The sequence below is a fragment of the Triturus cristatus genome, chromosome 1_2, assembly GCF_964204655.1.
Source record: "Triturus cristatus chromosome 1_2, aTriCri1.1, whole genome shotgun sequence".
Classification (NCBI taxonomy): Eukaryota; Metazoa; Chordata; class Amphibia; order Caudata; family Salamandridae; genus Triturus; species Triturus cristatus.
The window spans coordinates 1,002,017,564-1,002,036,866 of NC_140580.1; the positions used below are offsets into that span (position 1 = coordinate 1,002,017,564).

The following is a 19,303-nucleotide window of genomic DNA, read 5'->3' on the forward strand; positions in this document are numbered from 1 at the left end:
AGGGCTACAAGATATCCTAAGAGCCGCTGACTGGTCTAATGAGAATATGTTTAAAATATTTTATTTTAGACCTATCAATAATGTGATTGACAATGTTCTCAATTCACTTTAAACTTGCATAATGTTGGCCTCCGTGTCATGCCATAAAATTTAGATTTTTCACAGCCTGATGGGCAGAAAATCGGGATTTTATTAAAGACACGGAGGCTAATATTATCCCTCCTCTCTTTTCCCCTCCCTAAGGGTTTTTTTGTAACTTTAACCTTTTTTCTTCTTTCTTTCAGAATAGAATCCTTTCGTTTTGGATTAATGCAATGACTCCTTCAACGTTATTTAGAAAATTTGGATTTCCTGATCTTTTTCTTGGATTCGCAGCTTTGAACAAAGAAGGATGATAGCTGTGTGCTCATGGACTTTATACTGTTTTCCAGAATGTTCACAAGTTCTATGTTCTCTTCATTGTTACTGCTGAGCTGTGGCAATAAAGGAGAATTTGCATAATATTAGCCTCCGTGTCTAATAAAATCCAGATTTTCTGCCCATCAGGCTGTGAAAAATCTAAAAAAAAAATCCCAAAGGGTCACTGATGAAGCTGAATAAGTGTTGAGAGCTGTTTTCAATGTATGTAGAGTTTTTTATTTGTTTTTGTTCATATGGGGAGTTTGATAAGCCTTTATGATATTGCATACTGTGATCTATTGGGTACATTCATGTTCTTTGGTGATATTGTTGCATTGATTTAGATTATAAATAAACTGCTCAATTATTTTGGACATTAAACAACGGTTGCTATGTTTCCTTAAAATAATGAGCACGTGAAGATGCTTACCACATTTAAATCTCTTTATAGACAGTGAGTGTGTGGTCTCGTGTATGTGTGTAATAAGGAAGGCCTTAAATGTTCACATCTAGCCTGCATACATTGAAGGTCTGCAGCTGAAAATAGACCTGAATTTTAAAAATGAAGTTTACTGCCATAAATTCGGAGCGAATCACTTCACCTCCTCAGTTCTCTTATATTTCAAGCTGAGAGCACTTATGAGTAGTGTAACAGCAGCGTAATGAGCTAAATGTGATGCAGGGCCAGAGTCCCTCACCTTCGTCCAATCCACATATCCCCATCAAGTAAACAGAGAAAACATTTTCAATAGAAAAAAGACATTGGATTTGGCAGTGCTGGTTTGGTGATGTCTCCAAACTAGAGTTTCCTTCGTGGGAGGGGCTATAACACATCCGCCGTAAATCACTGCCAAAGAATGCCATAGCAGAGAGGGCGATCAGCAGGGGAGGGGCTCTGGAGAGAGAGCCCAGAGGGGAGGAGTGAGGGCGGGGCATTCCTTGTTATAATCTCAGCCACCGTGAACTGCTGGTGAGAGAGAGACAGGGGAGCATTTCTGGTGAGACCTTCCCAGACTCTGCTGGCGATGGAGACTCTCGGCCTCCCCATTGTCTTTTGCTTCTTCTGGGCGATGCTGTGCAGTGCTGAGGACACCTGCCCAGGTGAGTGCCACAAAGTAGATGAAGATGACGATGACGATAATAATAATAATACCAGTAATAGTAATAATCATCATCGTCATAAAGAAGGAGCTGTACTGTAGTCTAGTGGCAAGTTCCAGGCTGGAGAACAGTGAAACCTCCATGTTAATTTTGTCTTCCCAACTTGCCCAAATGATGCATTCCAGGGAAAATCATTGTATGCACCAATTAACCTTTCTTATTTTACAATTCTATCCTGAAAGATTTGATAGACAGCACTTAGATACTCTTTGTAAATGCACAAGCCTTGACTTTTAGGAGCCCTGTATGTGCCCAGACTCTTGCATGCCTCTAAGTGATGCAAAGTATTGTGTCAATTTCCTTACCACTAAAATTCCTACGGGTTGCAGAGCTAGACTGCCGAGCGCTGTACAACCCGTCAATTTCAAGGCCCTTGTGTGCCAACCTCTCAGTAAAAGCTTCGGCTGTTGGCTCATGGCGGCTCCCTCCTCTCTCCTTTCTCCTATTAAGACACCCAGGGCAGTGCTTCCAGGCAGTCACTCAGTAAATGTCGATGTATTTCAGTAAAGCAACAATAAACCACTAACAATAAATCACTGCATATCAGAAAAGAAGGTAAACAAGATTGTTTTGTTTCCTTAATAGGCAATCATTTTGTCAAATATCGACAAATTTATGTGTACAACTCTTTAATAGTGTTATCAATATTTATACAGTTATCATTATCAATACAACTATTAATAATAGTGATAATTTGAACTTTTTGCAGAGATAAAATAGGAGATTATTGTGCCAGAAGCACATCTGTTTTCCAGCTCGGACCCCCTTGAAAGTTGCCAGTAACTCTGATTTCTCTAAGTCGTGTCTTATGAACCTCACTGCCCAGTAAGACAAATATATGCTGCTGTCTTGTGGACAGGAAACAGCCCCTTGAGATGGATTGATCCGTTTGGGAATCAGGAAACGTATCTATAATCATTGCCTCTCAATGTCCATTGGGTCAGGCAGAGACTGAATGTGACTGCCTCTACCCCAGCCCACCTTGCCTTAAGGAATTGACCATCAGTGTGAATCAGACTATCTCCCTACAGGAGAGTCAATATCTGTGACGACCCTGATGGTGCATCAGTCCATTTAGACTGTTCTACATTATGGAAAGTGTAGCACGGTAAGCATACTCCTACACATGCACTTACAGACTTGTATCGCTCCGACACTTTCTTTACTAGTTGTGCCGACTGCCTTGTAGTGCCTCGTATACTTGAATTGCTACATCAACTGGCAGTGCCACATGGACTCGCATCCGCCAATAGCCTTGCATTGTTTTTTGGATTGCCCCACAAATATGGGAAGCTCCATCTATTTGCAATTTGATTCGTATAGCTGCAAGGAGTTCATTTGCTAATGATTCCCGTCCCTTTCCTCACAGACTACCTTACACTTTCCTCCAACCGTAATGTCATGAACTTGCAGTGTGATTTTGCCAATGACGCGCATACTTGCATAGCCTCTTGGACGTGCATTGCAACTTCCATGGTCCTATAGACTTGTGCTGAAAGATGCCTTTCCTCACAGACTTGCAGCGCCTCAAAGACTTTCATCACCTCAAAGGCAAGCACTGTTTTTTGTCAATGCCCTGTAGACGTGCACTGACACATTCTTCATTTCCTTCGCTGACTTATGAACCACAGACATTCATTGTTTCAAAGACTTGCACTATGAATTTCCAAAGGCGGCAGACTTCCATAGCTCCACAGTAGTGCACCATTACCCACATTGATCCACAGGCCTGTAGGGTTCTCAGACTTGCGTTGTTACTTGCATTGCTTGAGTGGTCCCACAGACTTGCAGTGCTACTGTTATTGCTTGAGTGGTCCCACAGACTTGCCTTGTTACTTGCAATGCTTCAGTGGTCCCACAGACTTGCATTGCTTGCGTGGTCCCACAGACTTGCATTGTTAGTTGCACTGTTTGAGTGGTCCAACAGACTTGCATTGTGAGTTGTACTGCTTGAGTGGTCCCACAGACTTGCATTGTTAGTTGTACTGCTTGAGTGGTCCCACAGACTTGGCTTGTTACTCACATTGCTTGAGTGGTCCCACAGACTTGCATTGTCACTTGCATTGCTTGAGTGGTTTCACAGACTTGCCTTGTTACTTGCATTGCTTGAGTGGTCCCACAGACGTGCCTTGTTACTTGCATTGCTTGAGTGGCCCCACAGGCTTGCATTGTTACTGTTACTGCTTGAGTGGTCCCACAGACTTGCGTTGTTACTGTCATTGCTTGAGTGGTCCCACAGACTTGCATTGCTACTGTCATTGCTTGAGTGCTCCCACAGACTTGCCTTGTTACTTCCATTGCTTGAGTGGTCCCACAGACTTGCATTGCTTGAGTGGTCCCACAGACTTGCATTGTTACTGTCACTGCTTGAGTGGTCCCACAGACTTGCATTGTTACTGTCATTGCTTGAGTGGTCCCACAGACTTGCCTTGTTACTTGCATTGCTTCAGTGGTCCCACAGACTTGCACTGCTTGAGTGGTCCCACAGACTTACTTTGTTACTGTTATTGCTTGTGGGGTCCCACAGACTTGTATTGTTAGTTCCACTGATTGAGTGGTGCCACAGACTTGCCTTGTTACTTGCATTGCTTGAGTGGTCCCACAGACTTGCATTGTTAGTTGCATCACATCAGTGGTTTCCTCTGCCACGTACATTGTATTGTAATTCTCACTGAAGATTGCACAGCTCCTCCTTGAGTGGTCCCACAGACTTGCATTGCTACTTGCATTGCTTGAGTGGTCCCACAGACTTGCCTTGTTACTTCCATTGCTTTAGTGGTCCCACAGACTTGTATTGTTACTTGCATCACATCAGCGTTTTCCTCTGCCGTGTATATTCTCACTGAAGCTTGCACAGCTCCTCCTTGAGTGGTCCCACATACTTGCATTGCTACTTGCATTGCTTGATTGGTCCCACAGACTTGCATTGTTACTTGCATCACATCAGAGGTTTCCTCTGCCGTGTATATTCTCACTGAAGCTTGCACAGCTCCTCCTTGAGTGGTCCCACAGACTTGCATTGCTACTTACATTGCTTGAGTGGTTCCACAGACTTGCATTGTTACTTGCATCACACCAGAGGTTTCCTCTGCCACGTACATTGTATTGTAATTCTCACTGAAGCTTGCACAGCTCCTCCTTGAGTGGTCCCGCAGACTTGAGTTCCTGGATATGGAGGTGTTAAACCCATACCCCGAGAGTTAACTATACCAGGAGACGTGTTAACTTTGGCATTACGAAATAAAAGGGGATTCCAGATGAACCCTGAGGATCATTTGAGGAATGAGGAACAACAAGGAAATGGAAATTCTGGGTTCGATTACTGAGGTAATTCCTCAAGACTCATTACTCAGTTTTCAGGAAATGAGATGGAAGGCAAAATATCAAATATATATTTTTCAGATATCAAAGATATCTGCAAATTAAAGTTGTAAAAGTCGAGAAGCCAGATAACAGTACAATATGAAAAAGGTCAAGGTATGTGGTTCACATATTGGAAGTTAAATAGCTAGAATTAAAAAAAAAAGCCTTAGAAGCGTATTTAAAGGGTCTAATATCTGTTGCTTTCCTGATCCTTGACACCTTACATACTGCCTCACCTTTCAAGGAACCCGGCATGCTTCCTGTTTGTGCATGTCCTCCATATCTTATCACTTCCTGCACTTCCTGCTACGTCATTCACCTCGAGGTCTGTCTATGCTGACGACTCAGTACTACCTGTTAAACTCCCATCATGCGTTCATGTCTTTTGTGAACTTTTGGCCAGGCTCCTAGCAATCTCAACATTCTTCCGGGCCCTGAGCTGACTGTGACACACACGTCCTGTGTGACCCTGAGCAAGTGAATGATTTTACAGCACAAGCCACAGGCCAGGAACCCACAAGACCCTGCGCAAACGCAGGACCCAGAACTGTACTCTCCTGTAGGGGCTTGTGAGAATTCCCGGGAAGTTATGTGTGCCTCAAACACCGAGAGCTTGTGTGGAGCTCACACCCAACTGGAGTCAGGTCTTCCTACATTACTTGCATTCGATGCACAGCAAAGAATTGTGATCAGTCATATGTGTCGCAACTTCCAAGTGTTTGCCACTTGATACAATTGGGGACAGGTGCTGCTGCGAAGTATTGTCAAAGTTCATAAGCGTGAAGTGATGTGGCCGTGCACATATCTGCTGTCAAATGCGCCTCTTCCCCCCACAGCCCTGTCAAAAAAGAGACAATCATGGCACCATACACATGCTGTACAGTATCTCCTGAACCCTGCTTGCTTCTCTCATCTGAACAGATCCAACATAGGTAGCAGTGTGCACCCCTACATAAGCTGAATACTTCGGTAAACAGTCATAATATCGAGAAAAAAAATATCGACTGGACAGAATATCTAGTTTTTAATACAGAATGGACAGACTATCGAATTGCCAAAATATAGTGGTGAAGAATATCGAAAATCAGGTAACAAATATCGATTTACATAATATAGAAGTAAGTAATATCGACAGTCATAATATAGTTGTTAAAAATATCGATTTTTTTTATAGTGTTTTAAGTGTTAGTATATGTGTTAAAAGTATGTATTAATTTTGGAATGTATGTTTGAATATTTTTAAAGTAATGAATTTTATGTTATTTCATTTTTGTGTAATTTAATTCCGTAGCGGGTTGTGGGTTTATAGGGGATTAGGGTGGGAAGTAATTTAATTATAGTACATTAAGGTGCCGATTCCGATCCGGTAAAACCCGGGTACAAATGGTCGTACGGAGCGTTTTCTCCGTCTGACTCGTACCCGGGAAAAACACCTTACAAACTCGCAAGTACGATTCGCACAGAAATACCATTTCAGTACGAGTCGTAAAAAACACCGACCGGCAAAAAAATACATACAAATCTGATTCTGGACGGCGCATACGCGACGTCCGGACGGAGTCAGGCAGCGTTTTACGGACCAGCAAGTACAATTCGTGCCTACGTCACTCCGCACGTAGCATTTTTTACGGGAGCCAAAAAATGCCGGGAAATTGAGGACGACGCGAACAAGGAGCACAGGTACGCGACAGACAGCGATGGACCCCGACCTACGCGTCATCCCGGCCCCCATAGCCTACGACCTCGTGTTCAGAAACCGACGCAGACGCCGCAGAAGGTCAGAACAACCCCCAGGGGCAAGGAGGGGGGTGCAAGGGGCAGGAAACATAACCCACACCCCACAAAATACAAATACAACCTGCACATTAATTACCTCCATGGTCTGGTCACTTCGGGGGGCGTGTCCACCAATCCCACTTCCCGCCACAACGGAAGTGGACGTGGACGCGTACCCGTCACCACCATAATGGTGGTACGGTATGTACCCACACCCCTCAGAGCGTGGGTACGGTCCATACCACCATTGTAGTGGTGATGTAGGGGTATGCGTGTACGGACCATACCCACGCTCTGGGTGCATGGGTACGGTCCGTACACGCGTACCCCTACATCACCACTACAATGGTGGTACGGACCGTACCCACGCACCCAGAGCGTGGGTACGGTCCGTACACGGGTACCCCTACATCACCACTACAATGGTGGTACGGACTGTACACACACCCCCAGAGCATGGGTACGGTTCGTACACGCGTACCCCTACATCACCACTACAATGGTGGTACGGACCGTACCCACGCCCCCAGAGCGTGGGTACGGTCTGTACATGCGTACCCCTACATCACCACTACAATGGTGGTACAGACCGTACCCACGCACCCAGAGCGTGGGTACGGTCCGTACACACGTACCCCTACATCACCACTACAATGGTGGTACGGACCGTACACACGCCCCCAGAGCGTGGGTATGGTCCGTACACGCATACCCCTACATCACCACTACAATGGAGGTACGGACCGTACCCATGCCCCCAGAGCGTGGGTACGGTCCGTACACGCGTACCCCTACATTACCACTACAATGGTTGTGTGGACCATACCCACGCCCCCAGAGCGTGGGTACGGTCCGTACACACGTAACCCTACATCACCACTACAATGGTGGTATGGACCGTACACACGCCCCCAGAGCGTGTGTACGGTCCGTACCACCATTGTAGTGGTGATGTAGGGGTACACGTGTACGGACCGTTCCCACGCCCCCAGAGCGTGGGTACGGTCCGTACCACGCGTACCCCTACAGCCCCATTACATGATGGATACAAGGCGTACACACGCCACGGATGCAGGTGTGCGGCTTGGTGCAGCACATCAGCTGTAAATTGGGGGTGGTGTATGGCCAGGACAGCAGTGTACCACAGCAAGGGCGCAAGTGGGTGGGTGGGTGCAGAGGAATACCAGCAGTGCCCAGACATATGAGGGGTGGGTGCCTATGACTCCCAGCAGTGCCCAGACATATGAGGGGTGGGTGCAGAGGACCCCCAGCAGTGCCCAGACATATGAGGGGTGGGTGCAGAGGACCCCCAGCAGTGCCCAGACATATGAGGGGTGGGTGCAGAGGACCCCCAGCAGTGCCCAGACATATGAGGGGTGGGTGCCTATCACTCCCAGCAGTGCCCAGACATATGAGGGGTGGGTGCAGAGGACTCCCAGCAGTGCCCAGACATATGAGGGGTGGGTGCCCATCACTCTCAGCAGTGCCCAGACATATGAGGGGTGGGTGCCCATCACTTCCAGCAGTGCCCAGACATATGAGGGATGGGTGCCTATCACTCCCAGCAGTGCCCAGACATATGAGGGGTGGGTGCCCATCACTCCCAGCAGTGCCCAGACATATGAGGGGTGGGTGCCTATCACTCCCAGCAGTGCCCAGACATATGAGGGGTGGGTGCCCATCACTCTCAGCAGTGCCCAGACATATGAGGGGTGGGTGCCCATCACTTCCAGCAGTGCCCAGACATATGAGGGATGGGTGCCTATCACTCCCAGCGGTGCCCAGACATATGAGGGGTGGGTGCCCATCACTCCCAGCAGTGCCCAGACATATGAGGGGTGGGTGCCTATCACTCCCAGCAGTGCCCAGACATATGAGGGGTGGGTGCAGAGGACTCCCAGCAGTGCCCAGACATATGAGGGGTGGGTGCCCATCACTCCCAGCAGTGCCCAGACATATGAGGGGTGGGTGCCTATCACTCCCAGCAGTGCCCAGACATATGAGGGGTGGGTGCAGAGGACCCCCAGCAGTGCCCAGACATATGAGGGGTGGGTGCAGAGGACCCCGAGCAGTGCCCAGACATATGAGGGGTTTGTGCAGAGGACCCCCAGCAATGCCCAGAAATATGAGGGGTGGGTGCCTATCACTCCCAGCAGTGCCCAGACATATGAGGGGTGGGTGCAGAGGACCCCCAGCAGTGCCCAGACATATGAGGGGTGGGTGCCTATCACTCCCAGCAGTGCCCAGACATATGAGGGATTGGTGCAGAGGACTCCCAGCAATGCCCAGACATATGAGGGGTGGGTGTCCAGCACTCCCAGGAGTGCCCAGACATATGAGGGGTGGGTGCCCATCACTTCCAGCAGTGCCCAGACATATGAGGGGTGGGTGCCTATCACTCTCAGCAGTGCCCAGACATATGAGGGATTGGTGCCTATCACTCCCAGCAGTGCCCAGACAGATGAGGGGTGGGTGCCTATCACTCCCAGCAGTGCCCAGACAGATGAGGGGTGGGTGTAGAGGACTCCCAGCAGTGGACAGAGCCATGGGGGTGGGTGCGGAGGAATACCACCAGTGGACAGGTACATGTGAGGGGTGGGTGCCCATCACTCCCAGCAGTGGACAGAGACATGGGGGTGGGTGCAGAGGACTCCCAGCACTGGACAGAGACATGGGTGTGGGTGCAGAGTATTCCCAGCAGTGGACAGAGATATGGGGGGTGTACATCATTATCAGATGACCACAGCTCCATGGGTGAATGTACGTATCCCTAACTTAGGACAATGATGATAGTGCCATAACAACACATCACTGACAGCAGTGTCCCACTCCCAGGAGGATGGATGTCTTTCCCCCACTGCATGACACACCACATGTGGGTGTGAGGCCAAATAACACATGCATAACCACCCCTGGCAGATGCAGCACAATACACACACTGAGGTCATGCCACAAGACTGTATAGTCATGCCACTGCCTAATAAACTAAGAGAGCAAACCTCTCAGTAAAAGCTTCGGCTGTTGGCACATGGCAGCTCCCTCCTCTCTCCTTTCTTCTATTAAGACACCCAGGGCAGTGCTTCCAGGCAGTCACTCAGTAAATGTCAATGTATTTCAGTAAAGCAACAATAAACCACTAACAATAAATCACTGCATATCAGAAAAGAAGGTAAACAAGATTGTTTTGTTTCCTTCATAGGCAACCATTTTGTCAAATATCGACAAATTTATGTGTACAACTCTTTAATAGTGTTATCAATATTTATACCGTTATTATTATCAATACAACTACTAATAATAGTGATAATTTGAACTTTTTGCAGAGATAAAATAGGAGATTATTGTGCCAGAAGCACATCTGTTTTCCAGCTCGGACCCCCTTGAAAGATGCCAGTAACTCTGATTTCTCTAAGTCGTGTCTTATGAAACTCACTGCCCAGTAAGACAAATATATGCTGCTGTCTTGTGGACAGGAAACAGCCCTTTGAGATGGATTGATCCGTTTGGGAATCAGGAAATGTATCTATAATCATTGCCTCTCAATGTCCATTGGGTCAGGCAGAGACTGAATGTGACTGCCTCTACCCCAGCCCACCTTGCCTTAAGGAATTGACCATCAGTGTGAATCAGACTATCTCCCTACAGGAGAGTCAATATCTGTGACGACCCTGATGGTGCATCAGTCCATTTAGACTGTTCTACATTAGGGAAAGTGTAGCACGGTAAGCATACTCCTACACATGCACTTACAGACTTGTATCGCTCCGACACTTTCTTTACTAGTTGTGCCGACTGCCTTGTAGTGCCTCGTATACTTGAATTGCTACATCAACTGGCAGTGCCACATGGACTCGCATCCGCCAATAGCCTTGCATTGTTTTTTGGATTGCCCCACAAATATGGGAAGCTCCATCTATTTGCAATTTGATTTCTATAGCTGCAAGGAGTTCATTTGCTAATGATTCCCGTCCCTTTCCTCACAGACTACCTTACACTTTCCTCCAACCGTAATGTCATGAACTTGCAGTGTGATTTTGCCAATGACGCGCATACTTGCATAGCCTCTTGGACGTGCATTGCAACTTCCATGGTCCTATAGACTTGTGCTGAAAGATGCCTTTCCTCACAGACTTGCAGCGCCTCAAAGACTTTCATCACCTCAAAGGCAAGCACTGTTTTTTGTCAATGCCCTGTAGACGTGCACTGACACATTCTTCATTTCCTTCGCTGACTTATGAACCACAGACATTCATTGTTTCAAAGACTTGCACTATGAATTTCCAAAGGTGGCAGACTTCCATAGCTCCACAGTAGTGCACCATTACCCACATTGATCCACAGGCCTGTAGGGTTCTCAGACTTGCGTTGTTACTTGCATTGCTTGAGTGGTCCCACAGACTTGCAGTGCTACTGTTATTGCTTGAGTGGTCCCACAGACTTGCCTTGTTACTTGCAATGCTTCAGTGGTCCCACAGACTTGCATTGCTTGCGTGGTCCCACAGACTTGCATTGTTAGTTGCACTGTTTGAGTGGTCCAACAGACTTGCATTGTTAGTTGTACTGCTTGAGTGGTCCCACAGACTTGCATTGTTAGTTGTACTGCTTGAGTGGTCCCACAGACTTGGCTTGTTACTCACATTGCTTGAGTGGTCCCACAGACTTGCATTGTCACTTGCATTGCTTGAGTGGTTTCACAGACTTGCCTTGTTACTTGCATTGTTTGAGTGGTCCCACAGACGTGCCTTGTTACTTGCATTGCTTGAGTGGCCCCACAGACTTGCATTGTTACTGTTACTGCTTGAGTGGTCCCACAGACTTGCGTTGTTACTGTCATTGCTTGAGTGGTCCCACAGACTTGCATTGCTACTGTCATTGCTTGAGTGCTCCCACAGACTTGCCTTGTTACTTCCATTGCTTGAGTGGTCCCACAGACTTGCATTGCTTGAGTGGTCCCACAGACTTGCATTGTTACTGTCACTGCTTGAGTGGTCCCACAGACTTGCATTGTTACTGACATTGCTTGAGTGGTCCCACAGACTTGCCTTGTTACTTGCATTGCTTGAGTGGTCCCACAGACTTGCACTGCTTGAGTGGTCCCACAGACTTACTTTGTTACTGTTATTGCTTGTGGGGTCCCACAGACTTGTATTGTTAGTTCCACTGATTGAGTGGTGCCACAGACTTGCCTTGTTACTTGCATTGCTTGAGTGGTCCCACAGACTTGCATTGTTAGTTGCATCACATCAGTGGTTTCCTCTGCCACGTACATTGTATTGTAATTCTCACTGAAGATTGCACAGCTCCTCCTTGAGTGGTCCCACATACTTGCATTGCTACTTGCATTGCTTGAGTGGTCCCACAGACTTGCCGTGTTACTTCCATTGCTTTAGTGGTCCCACAGACTTGTATTGTTACTTGCATCACATCAGCGTTTTCCTCTGCCGTGTATATTCTCACTGAAGCTTGCACAGCTCCTCCTTGAGTGGTCCCACATACTTGCATTGCTACTTGCATTGCTTGATTGGTCCCACAGACTTGCATTGTTACTTGCATCACATCAGAGGTTTCCTCTGCCGTGTATATTCTCACTGAAGCTTGCACAGCTCCTCCTTGAGTGGTCCCACAGACTTGCATTGTTACTTGCATCACACCAGAGGTTTCCTCTGCCACGTACATTGTATTGTAATTCTCACTGAAGCTTGCACAGCTCCTCCTTGAGTGGTCCCGCAGACTTGAGTTCCTGGATATGGAGGTGTTAAATCCATACCCCGAGAGTTAACTATACCAGGAGACGTGTTAACTTTGGCATTACGAAATAAAAGGGGATTCCAGATGAACCCTGAGGATCATTTGAGGAATGAGGAACAACAAGGAAATCGAAATTCTGGGTTCGATTACTGAGGTAATTCCTCAAGACTCATTACTCAGTTTTCAGGAAATGAGATGGAAGGCGAAATATCAAATATATATTTTTCAGATATCAAAGATATCTGCAAATTAAAGTTGTAAAAGTCGAGAAGCCAGATAACAGTACAATATGAAAAAGGTCAAGGTATGTGGTTCACATATTGGAAGTTAAATAGCTAGAATTAAAAAAAAAAGCCTTAGAAGCGTATTTAAAGGGTCTAATATCTGTTGCTTTCCTGATCCTTGACACCTTACATACTGCCTCACCTTTCAAGGAACCCGGCATGATTCCTGTTTGTGCATGTCCTCCATATCTTATCACTTCCTGCACTTCCTGCTACGTCATTCACCTCGAGGTCTGTCTATGCTGACGACTCAGTACTGCCTGTTAAACTCCCATCATGCGTTCATGTCTTTTGTGAACTTTTGGCCAGGCTCCTAGCAATCTCAACATTCTTCCGGGCCCTGAGCTGACTGTGACACACACGTCCTGTGTGACCCTGAGCAAGTGAATGATTTTACAGCACAAGCCACAGGCCAGGAACCCACAAGACCCTGCGCAAACGCAGGACCCAGAACTGTACTCTCCTGTAGGGGCTTGTGAGAATTCCCGGGAAGTTATGTGTGCCTCAAACACCGAGAGCTTGTGTGGAGCTCACACCCAACTGGAGTCAGGTCTTCCTACATTACTTGCATTCGATGCACAGCAAAGAATTGTGATCAGTCATATGTGTCGCAACTTCCAAGTGTTTGCCACTTGATACAATTGGGGACAGGTGCTGCTGCGAAGTATTGTCAAAGTTCATAAGCGTGAAGTGATGTGGCCGTGCACATATCTGCTGTCAAATGCGCCTCTTCCCCCCACAGCCCTGTCAAAAAAGAGACAATCATGGCACCATACACATGCTGTACAGTATCTCCTGAACCCTGCTTGCTTCTCTCATCTGAACAGATCCAACATAGGTAGCAGTGTGCACCCCTACATAAGCTAAAAACTTCGGTAAACAGTCATAATATCGAGAAAAAAAATATCGACTGGACAGAATATCTAGTTTTTAATACAGAATGGACAGACTATCGAATTGCCAAAATATAGTGGTGAAGAATATCGAAAATCAGGTAACAAATATCGATTTACATAATATAGAAGTAAGTAATATCGACAGTCATAATATAGTTGTTAAAAATATCGAATTTTTTTATAGTGTTTTAAGTGTTAGTATATGTGTTAAAAGTATGTATTAATTTTGGAATGTATGTTTGAATATTTTTAAAGTAATGAATTTTATGTTATTTCATTTTTGTGTAATTTAATTCCGTAGCGGGTTGTGGGTTTTTAGGGGATTAGGGTGGGAAGTAATTTAATTATAGTACATTAAGGTGCCGATTCCGATCCGGTAAAACCCGGGTACAAATGGTCGTACGGAGCGTTTTCTCCGTCCGACTCGTACCCGGGAAAAACACCTTACAAACTCGCAAGTACGATTCGCACAGAAATACCATTTCAGTACGAGTCGTAAAAAACACCGACCGGCAAAAAAATACATACAAATCTGATTCTGGACGGCGCATACGCGACGTCCGGACGGAGTCAGGCAGCGTTTTACGGACCAGCAAGTACAATTCGTGCCTACGTCACTCCGCACGTAGCATTTTTTACGGGAGCCAAAAAATGCCGGGAAATTGAGGACGACGCGAACAAGGAGCACAGGTACGCGACAGACAGCGATGGACCCCGACCTACGCGTCATCCCGGCCCCCATAGCCTACGACCTCGTGTTCAGAAACCGACGCAGACGCCGCAGAAGGTCAGAACAACCCCCAGGGGCAAGGAGGGGGGTGCAAGGGGCAGGAAACATAACCCACACCCCACAAAATACAAATACAACCTGCACATTAATTACCTCCATGGTCTGGTCACTTCGGGGGGCGTGTCCACCAATCCCACTTCCCGCCACAACGGAAGTGGACGTGGACGCGTACCCGTCACCACCATAATGGTGGTACGGTATGTACCCACACCCCTCAGAGCGTGGGTACGGTCCATACCACCATTGTAGTGGTGATGTAGGGGTATGCGTGTACGGACCATACCCACGCTCTGGGTGCATGGGTACGGTCCGTACACGCGTACCCCTACATCACCACTACAATGGTGGTACGGACCGTACCCACGCACCCAGAGCGTGGGTACGGTCCGTACACGGGTACCCCTACATCACCACTACAATGGTGGTACGGACTGTACACACACCCCCAGAGCATGGGTACGGTTCGTACACGCGTACCCCTACATCACCACTACAATGGTGGTACGGACCGTACCCACGCCCCCAGAGCGTGGGTACGGTCTGTACATGCGTACCCCTACATCACCACTACAATGGTGGTACAGACCGTACCCACGCACCCAGAGCGTGGGTACGGTCCGTACACACGTACCCCTACATCACCACTACAATGGTGGTATGGACCGTACACACGCCCCCAGAGCGTGGGTATGGTCCGTACACGCATACCCCTACATCACCACTACAATGGAGGTACGGACCGTACCCATGCCCCCAGAGCGTGGGTACGGTCCGTACACGCGTACCCCTACATTACCACTACAATGGTTGTGTGGACCGTACCCACGCCCCCAGAGCGTGGGTACGGTCCGTACACACGTAACCCTACATCACCACTACAATGGTGGTATGGACCGTACACACGCCCCCAGAGCGTGTGTACGGTCCGTACCACCATTGTAGTGGTGATGTAGGGGTACACGTGTACGGACCGTTCCCACGCCCCCAGAGCGTGGGTACGGTCCGTACCACGCGTACCCCTACAGCCCCATTACATGATGGATACAAGGCGTACACACGCCACGGATGCAGGTGTGCGGCTTGGTGCAGCACATCAGCTGTAAATTGGGGGTGGTGTATGGCCAGGACAGCAGTGTACCACAGCAAGGGCGCAAGTGGGTGGGTGGGTGCAGAGGAATACCAGCAGTGCCCAGACATATGAGGGGTGGGTGCCTATGACTCCCAGCAGTGCCCAGACATATGAGGGGTGGGTGCAGAGGACCCCCAGCAGTGCCCAGACATATGAGGGGTGGGTGCAGAGGACCCCCAGCAGTGCCCAGACATATGAGGGGTGGGTGCAGAGGACCCCCAGCAGTGCCCAGACATATGAGGGGTGGGTGCCTATCACTCCCAGCAGTGCCCAGACATATGAGGGGTGGGTGCAGAGGACTCCCAGCAGTGCCCAGACATATGAGGGGTGGGTGCCCATCACTCTCAGCAGTGCCCAGACATATGAGGGGTGGGTGCCCATCACTTCCAGCAGTGCCCAGACATATGAGGGATGGGTGCCTATCACTCCCAGCAGTGCCCAGACATATGAGGGGTGGGTGCCCATCACTCCCAGCAGTGCCCAGACATATGAGGGGTGGGTGCCTATCACTCTCAGCAGTGCCCAGACATATGAGGGGTGGGTGCCCATCACTCTCAGCAGTGCCCAGACATATGAGGGGTGGGTGCCCATCACTTCCAGCAGTGCCCAGACATATGAGGGATGGGTGCCTATCACTCCCAGCAGTGCCCAGACATATGAGGGGTGGGTGCCCATCACTCCCAGCAGTGCCCAGACATATGAGGGGTGGGTGCCTATCACTCCCAGCAGTGCCCAGACATATGAGGGGTGGGTGCAGAGGACTCCCAGCAGTGCCCAGACATATGAGGGGTGGGTGCCCATCACTCCCAGCAGTGCCCAGACATATGAGGGGTGGGTGCCTATCACTCCCAGCAGTGCCCAGACATATGAGGGGTGGGTGCAGAGGACCCCCAGCAGTGCCCAGACATATGAGGGGTGGGTGCAGAGGACCCCGAGCAGTGCCCAGACATATGAGGGGTTTGTGCAGAGGACCCCCAGCAATGCCCAGAAATATGAGGGGTGGGTGCCTATCACTCCCAGCAGTGCCCAGACATATGAGGGGTGGGTGCAGAGGACCCCCAGCAGTGCCCAGACATATGAGGGGTGGGTGCCTATCACTCCCAGCAGTGCCCAGACATATGAGGGATTGGTGCAGAGGACTCCCAGCAATGCCCAGACATATGAGGGGTGGGTGTCCAGCACTCCCAGGAGTGCCCAGACATATGAGGGGTGGGTGCCCATCACTTCCAGCAGTGCCCAGACATATGAGGGGTGGGTGCCTATCACTCTCAGCAGTGCCCAGACATATGAGGGATGGGTGCCCATCACTCCCAGCAGTGCCCAGACATATGAGGGGTGGGTGCCTATCACTCCCAGCAGTGCCCAGACAGATGAGGGGTGGGTGCCTATCACTCCCAGCAGTGCCCAGACAGATGAGGGGTGGGTGTAGAGGACTCCCAGCAGTGGACAGAGCCATGGGGGTGGGTGCGGAGGAATACCACCAGTGGACAGGGACATGTGAGGGGTGGGTGCCCATCACTCCCAGCAGTGGACAGAGACATGGGGGTGGGTGCAGAGGACTCCCAGCACTGGACAGAGACATGGGTGTGGGTGCAGAGTACTCCCAGCAGTGGACAGAGATATGGGGGGTGTACATCATTATCAGATGACCACAGCTCCATGGGTGAATGTACGTATCCCTAACTTAGGACAATGATGATAGTGCCATAACAACACATCACTGACAGCAGTGTCCCACTCCCAGGAGGATGGATGTCTTTCCCCCACTGCATGACACACCACATGTGGGTGTGAGGCCAAATAACACATGCATAACCACCCCTGGCAGATGCAGCACAATACACACACTGAGGTCATGCCACAAGACTGTATAGTCATGCCACTGCCTAATAAACTAAGAGAGCAAACCTCTCAGTAAAAGCTTCGGCTGTTGGCACATGGCAGCTCCCTCCTCTCTCCTTTCTTCTATTAAGACACCCAGGGCAGTGTTTCCAGGCAGTCACTCAGTAAATGTCAATGTATTTCAGTAAAGCAACAATAAACCACTAACAATAAATCACTGCATATCAGAAAAGAAGGTAAACAAGATTGTTTTGTTTCCTTCATAGGCAACCATTTTGTCAAATATCGACAAATTTATGTGTACAACTCTTTAATAGTGTTATCAATATTTATACCGTTATTATTATCAATACAACTACTAATAATAGTGATAATTTGAACTTTTTGCAGAGATAAAATAGGAGATTATTGTGCCAGAAGCACATCTGTTTTCCAGCTCGGACCCCCTTGAAAGATGCCAGTAACTCTGATTTCTCTAAGTCGTGTCTTATGAAACTCACTGCCCAGTAAGACAAATATATGCTGCTGTCTTGTGGACAGGAAACAGCCCTTTGAGATGGATTGATCCGTTTGGGAATCAGGAAATGTATCTATAATCATTGCCTCTCAATGTCTATTGGGTCAGGCAGAGACTGAATGTGACTGCCTCTACCCCAGCCCACCTTGCCTTAAGGAATTGACCATCAGTGTGAATCAGACTATCTCCCTACAGGAGAGTCAATATCTGTGACGACCCTGATGGTGCATCAGTCCATTTAGACTGTTCTACATTAGGGAAAGTGTAGCACGGTAAGCATACTCCTACACATGCACTTACAGACTTGTATCGCTCCGACACTTTCTTTACTAGTTGTGCCGACTGCCTTGTAGTGCCTCGTATACTTGAATTGCTACATCAACTGGCAGTGCCACATGGACTCGCATCCGCCAATAGCCTTGCATTGTTTTTTGGATTGCCCCACAAATATGGGAAGCTCCATCTATTTGCAATTTGATTTCTATAGCTGCAAGGAGTTCATTTGCTAATGATTCCCGTCCCTTTCCTCACAGACTACCTTACACTTTCCTCCAACCGTAATGTCATGAACTTGCAGTGTGATTTTGCCAATGACGCGCATACTTGCATAGCCTCTTGGACGTGCATTGCAACTTCCATGGTCCTATAGACTTGTGCTGAAAGATGCCTTTCCTCACAGACTTGCAGCGCCTCAAAGACTTTCATCACCTCAAAGGCAAGCACTGTTTTTTGTCAATGCCCTGTAGACGTGCACTGACACATTCTTCATTTCCTTCGCTGACTTATGAACCACAGACATTCATTGTTTCAAAGACTTGCACTATGAATTTCCAAAGGTGGCAGACTTCCATAGCTCCACAGTAGTGCACCATTACCCACATTGATCCACAGGCCTGTAGGGTTCTCAGACTTGCGTTGTTACTTGCATTGCTTGAGTGGTCCCACAGACTTGCAGTGCTACTGTTATTGCTTGAGTGGTCCCACAGACTTGCCTTGTTACTTGCAATGCTTCAGTGGTCCCACAGACTTGCATTGCTTGCGTGGTCCCACAGACTTGCATTGTTAGTTGCACTGTTTGAGTGGTCCAACAGACTTGCATTGTTAGTTGTACTGCTTGAGTGGTCCCACAGACTTGCATTGTTAGTTGTACTGCTTGAGTGGTCCCACAGACTTGGCTTGTTACTCACATTGCTTGAGTGGTCCCACAGACTTGCATTGTCACTTGCATTGCTTGAGTGGTTTCACAGACTTGCCTTGTTACTTGCATTGTTTGAGTGGTCCCACAGACGTGCCTTGTTACTTGCATTGCTTGAGTGGCCCCACAGACTGGCATTGTTACTGTTACTGCTTGAGTGGTCCCACAGACTTGCGTTGTTACTGTCATTGCTTGAGTGGTCC

General features: G+C 48.3%; 1 protein-coding gene across 2 annotated transcripts in view; it reads left to right on the forward strand.

Annotated features, from left to right (window-relative positions):
- Window positions 1-1,377: 1,377 nt before the first annotated feature.
- The window catches only part of LOC146868576 (ficolin-2-like), a 254,859-nt gene continuing 236,933 nt past the window's right edge, over window positions 1,378-19,303 (forward strand). For both annotated transcript variants that reach the window (XM_085611422.1, XM_085611429.1), the window contains exon 1: window positions 1,378-1,500. In XM_085611422.1, coding sequence (XP_085467548.1) covers window positions 1,425-1,500 — 76 coding nt within the window. In that variant the 5' untranslated portion in view covers window positions 1,378-1,424. The remainder of the gene's footprint in view (window positions 1,501-19,303) is intronic.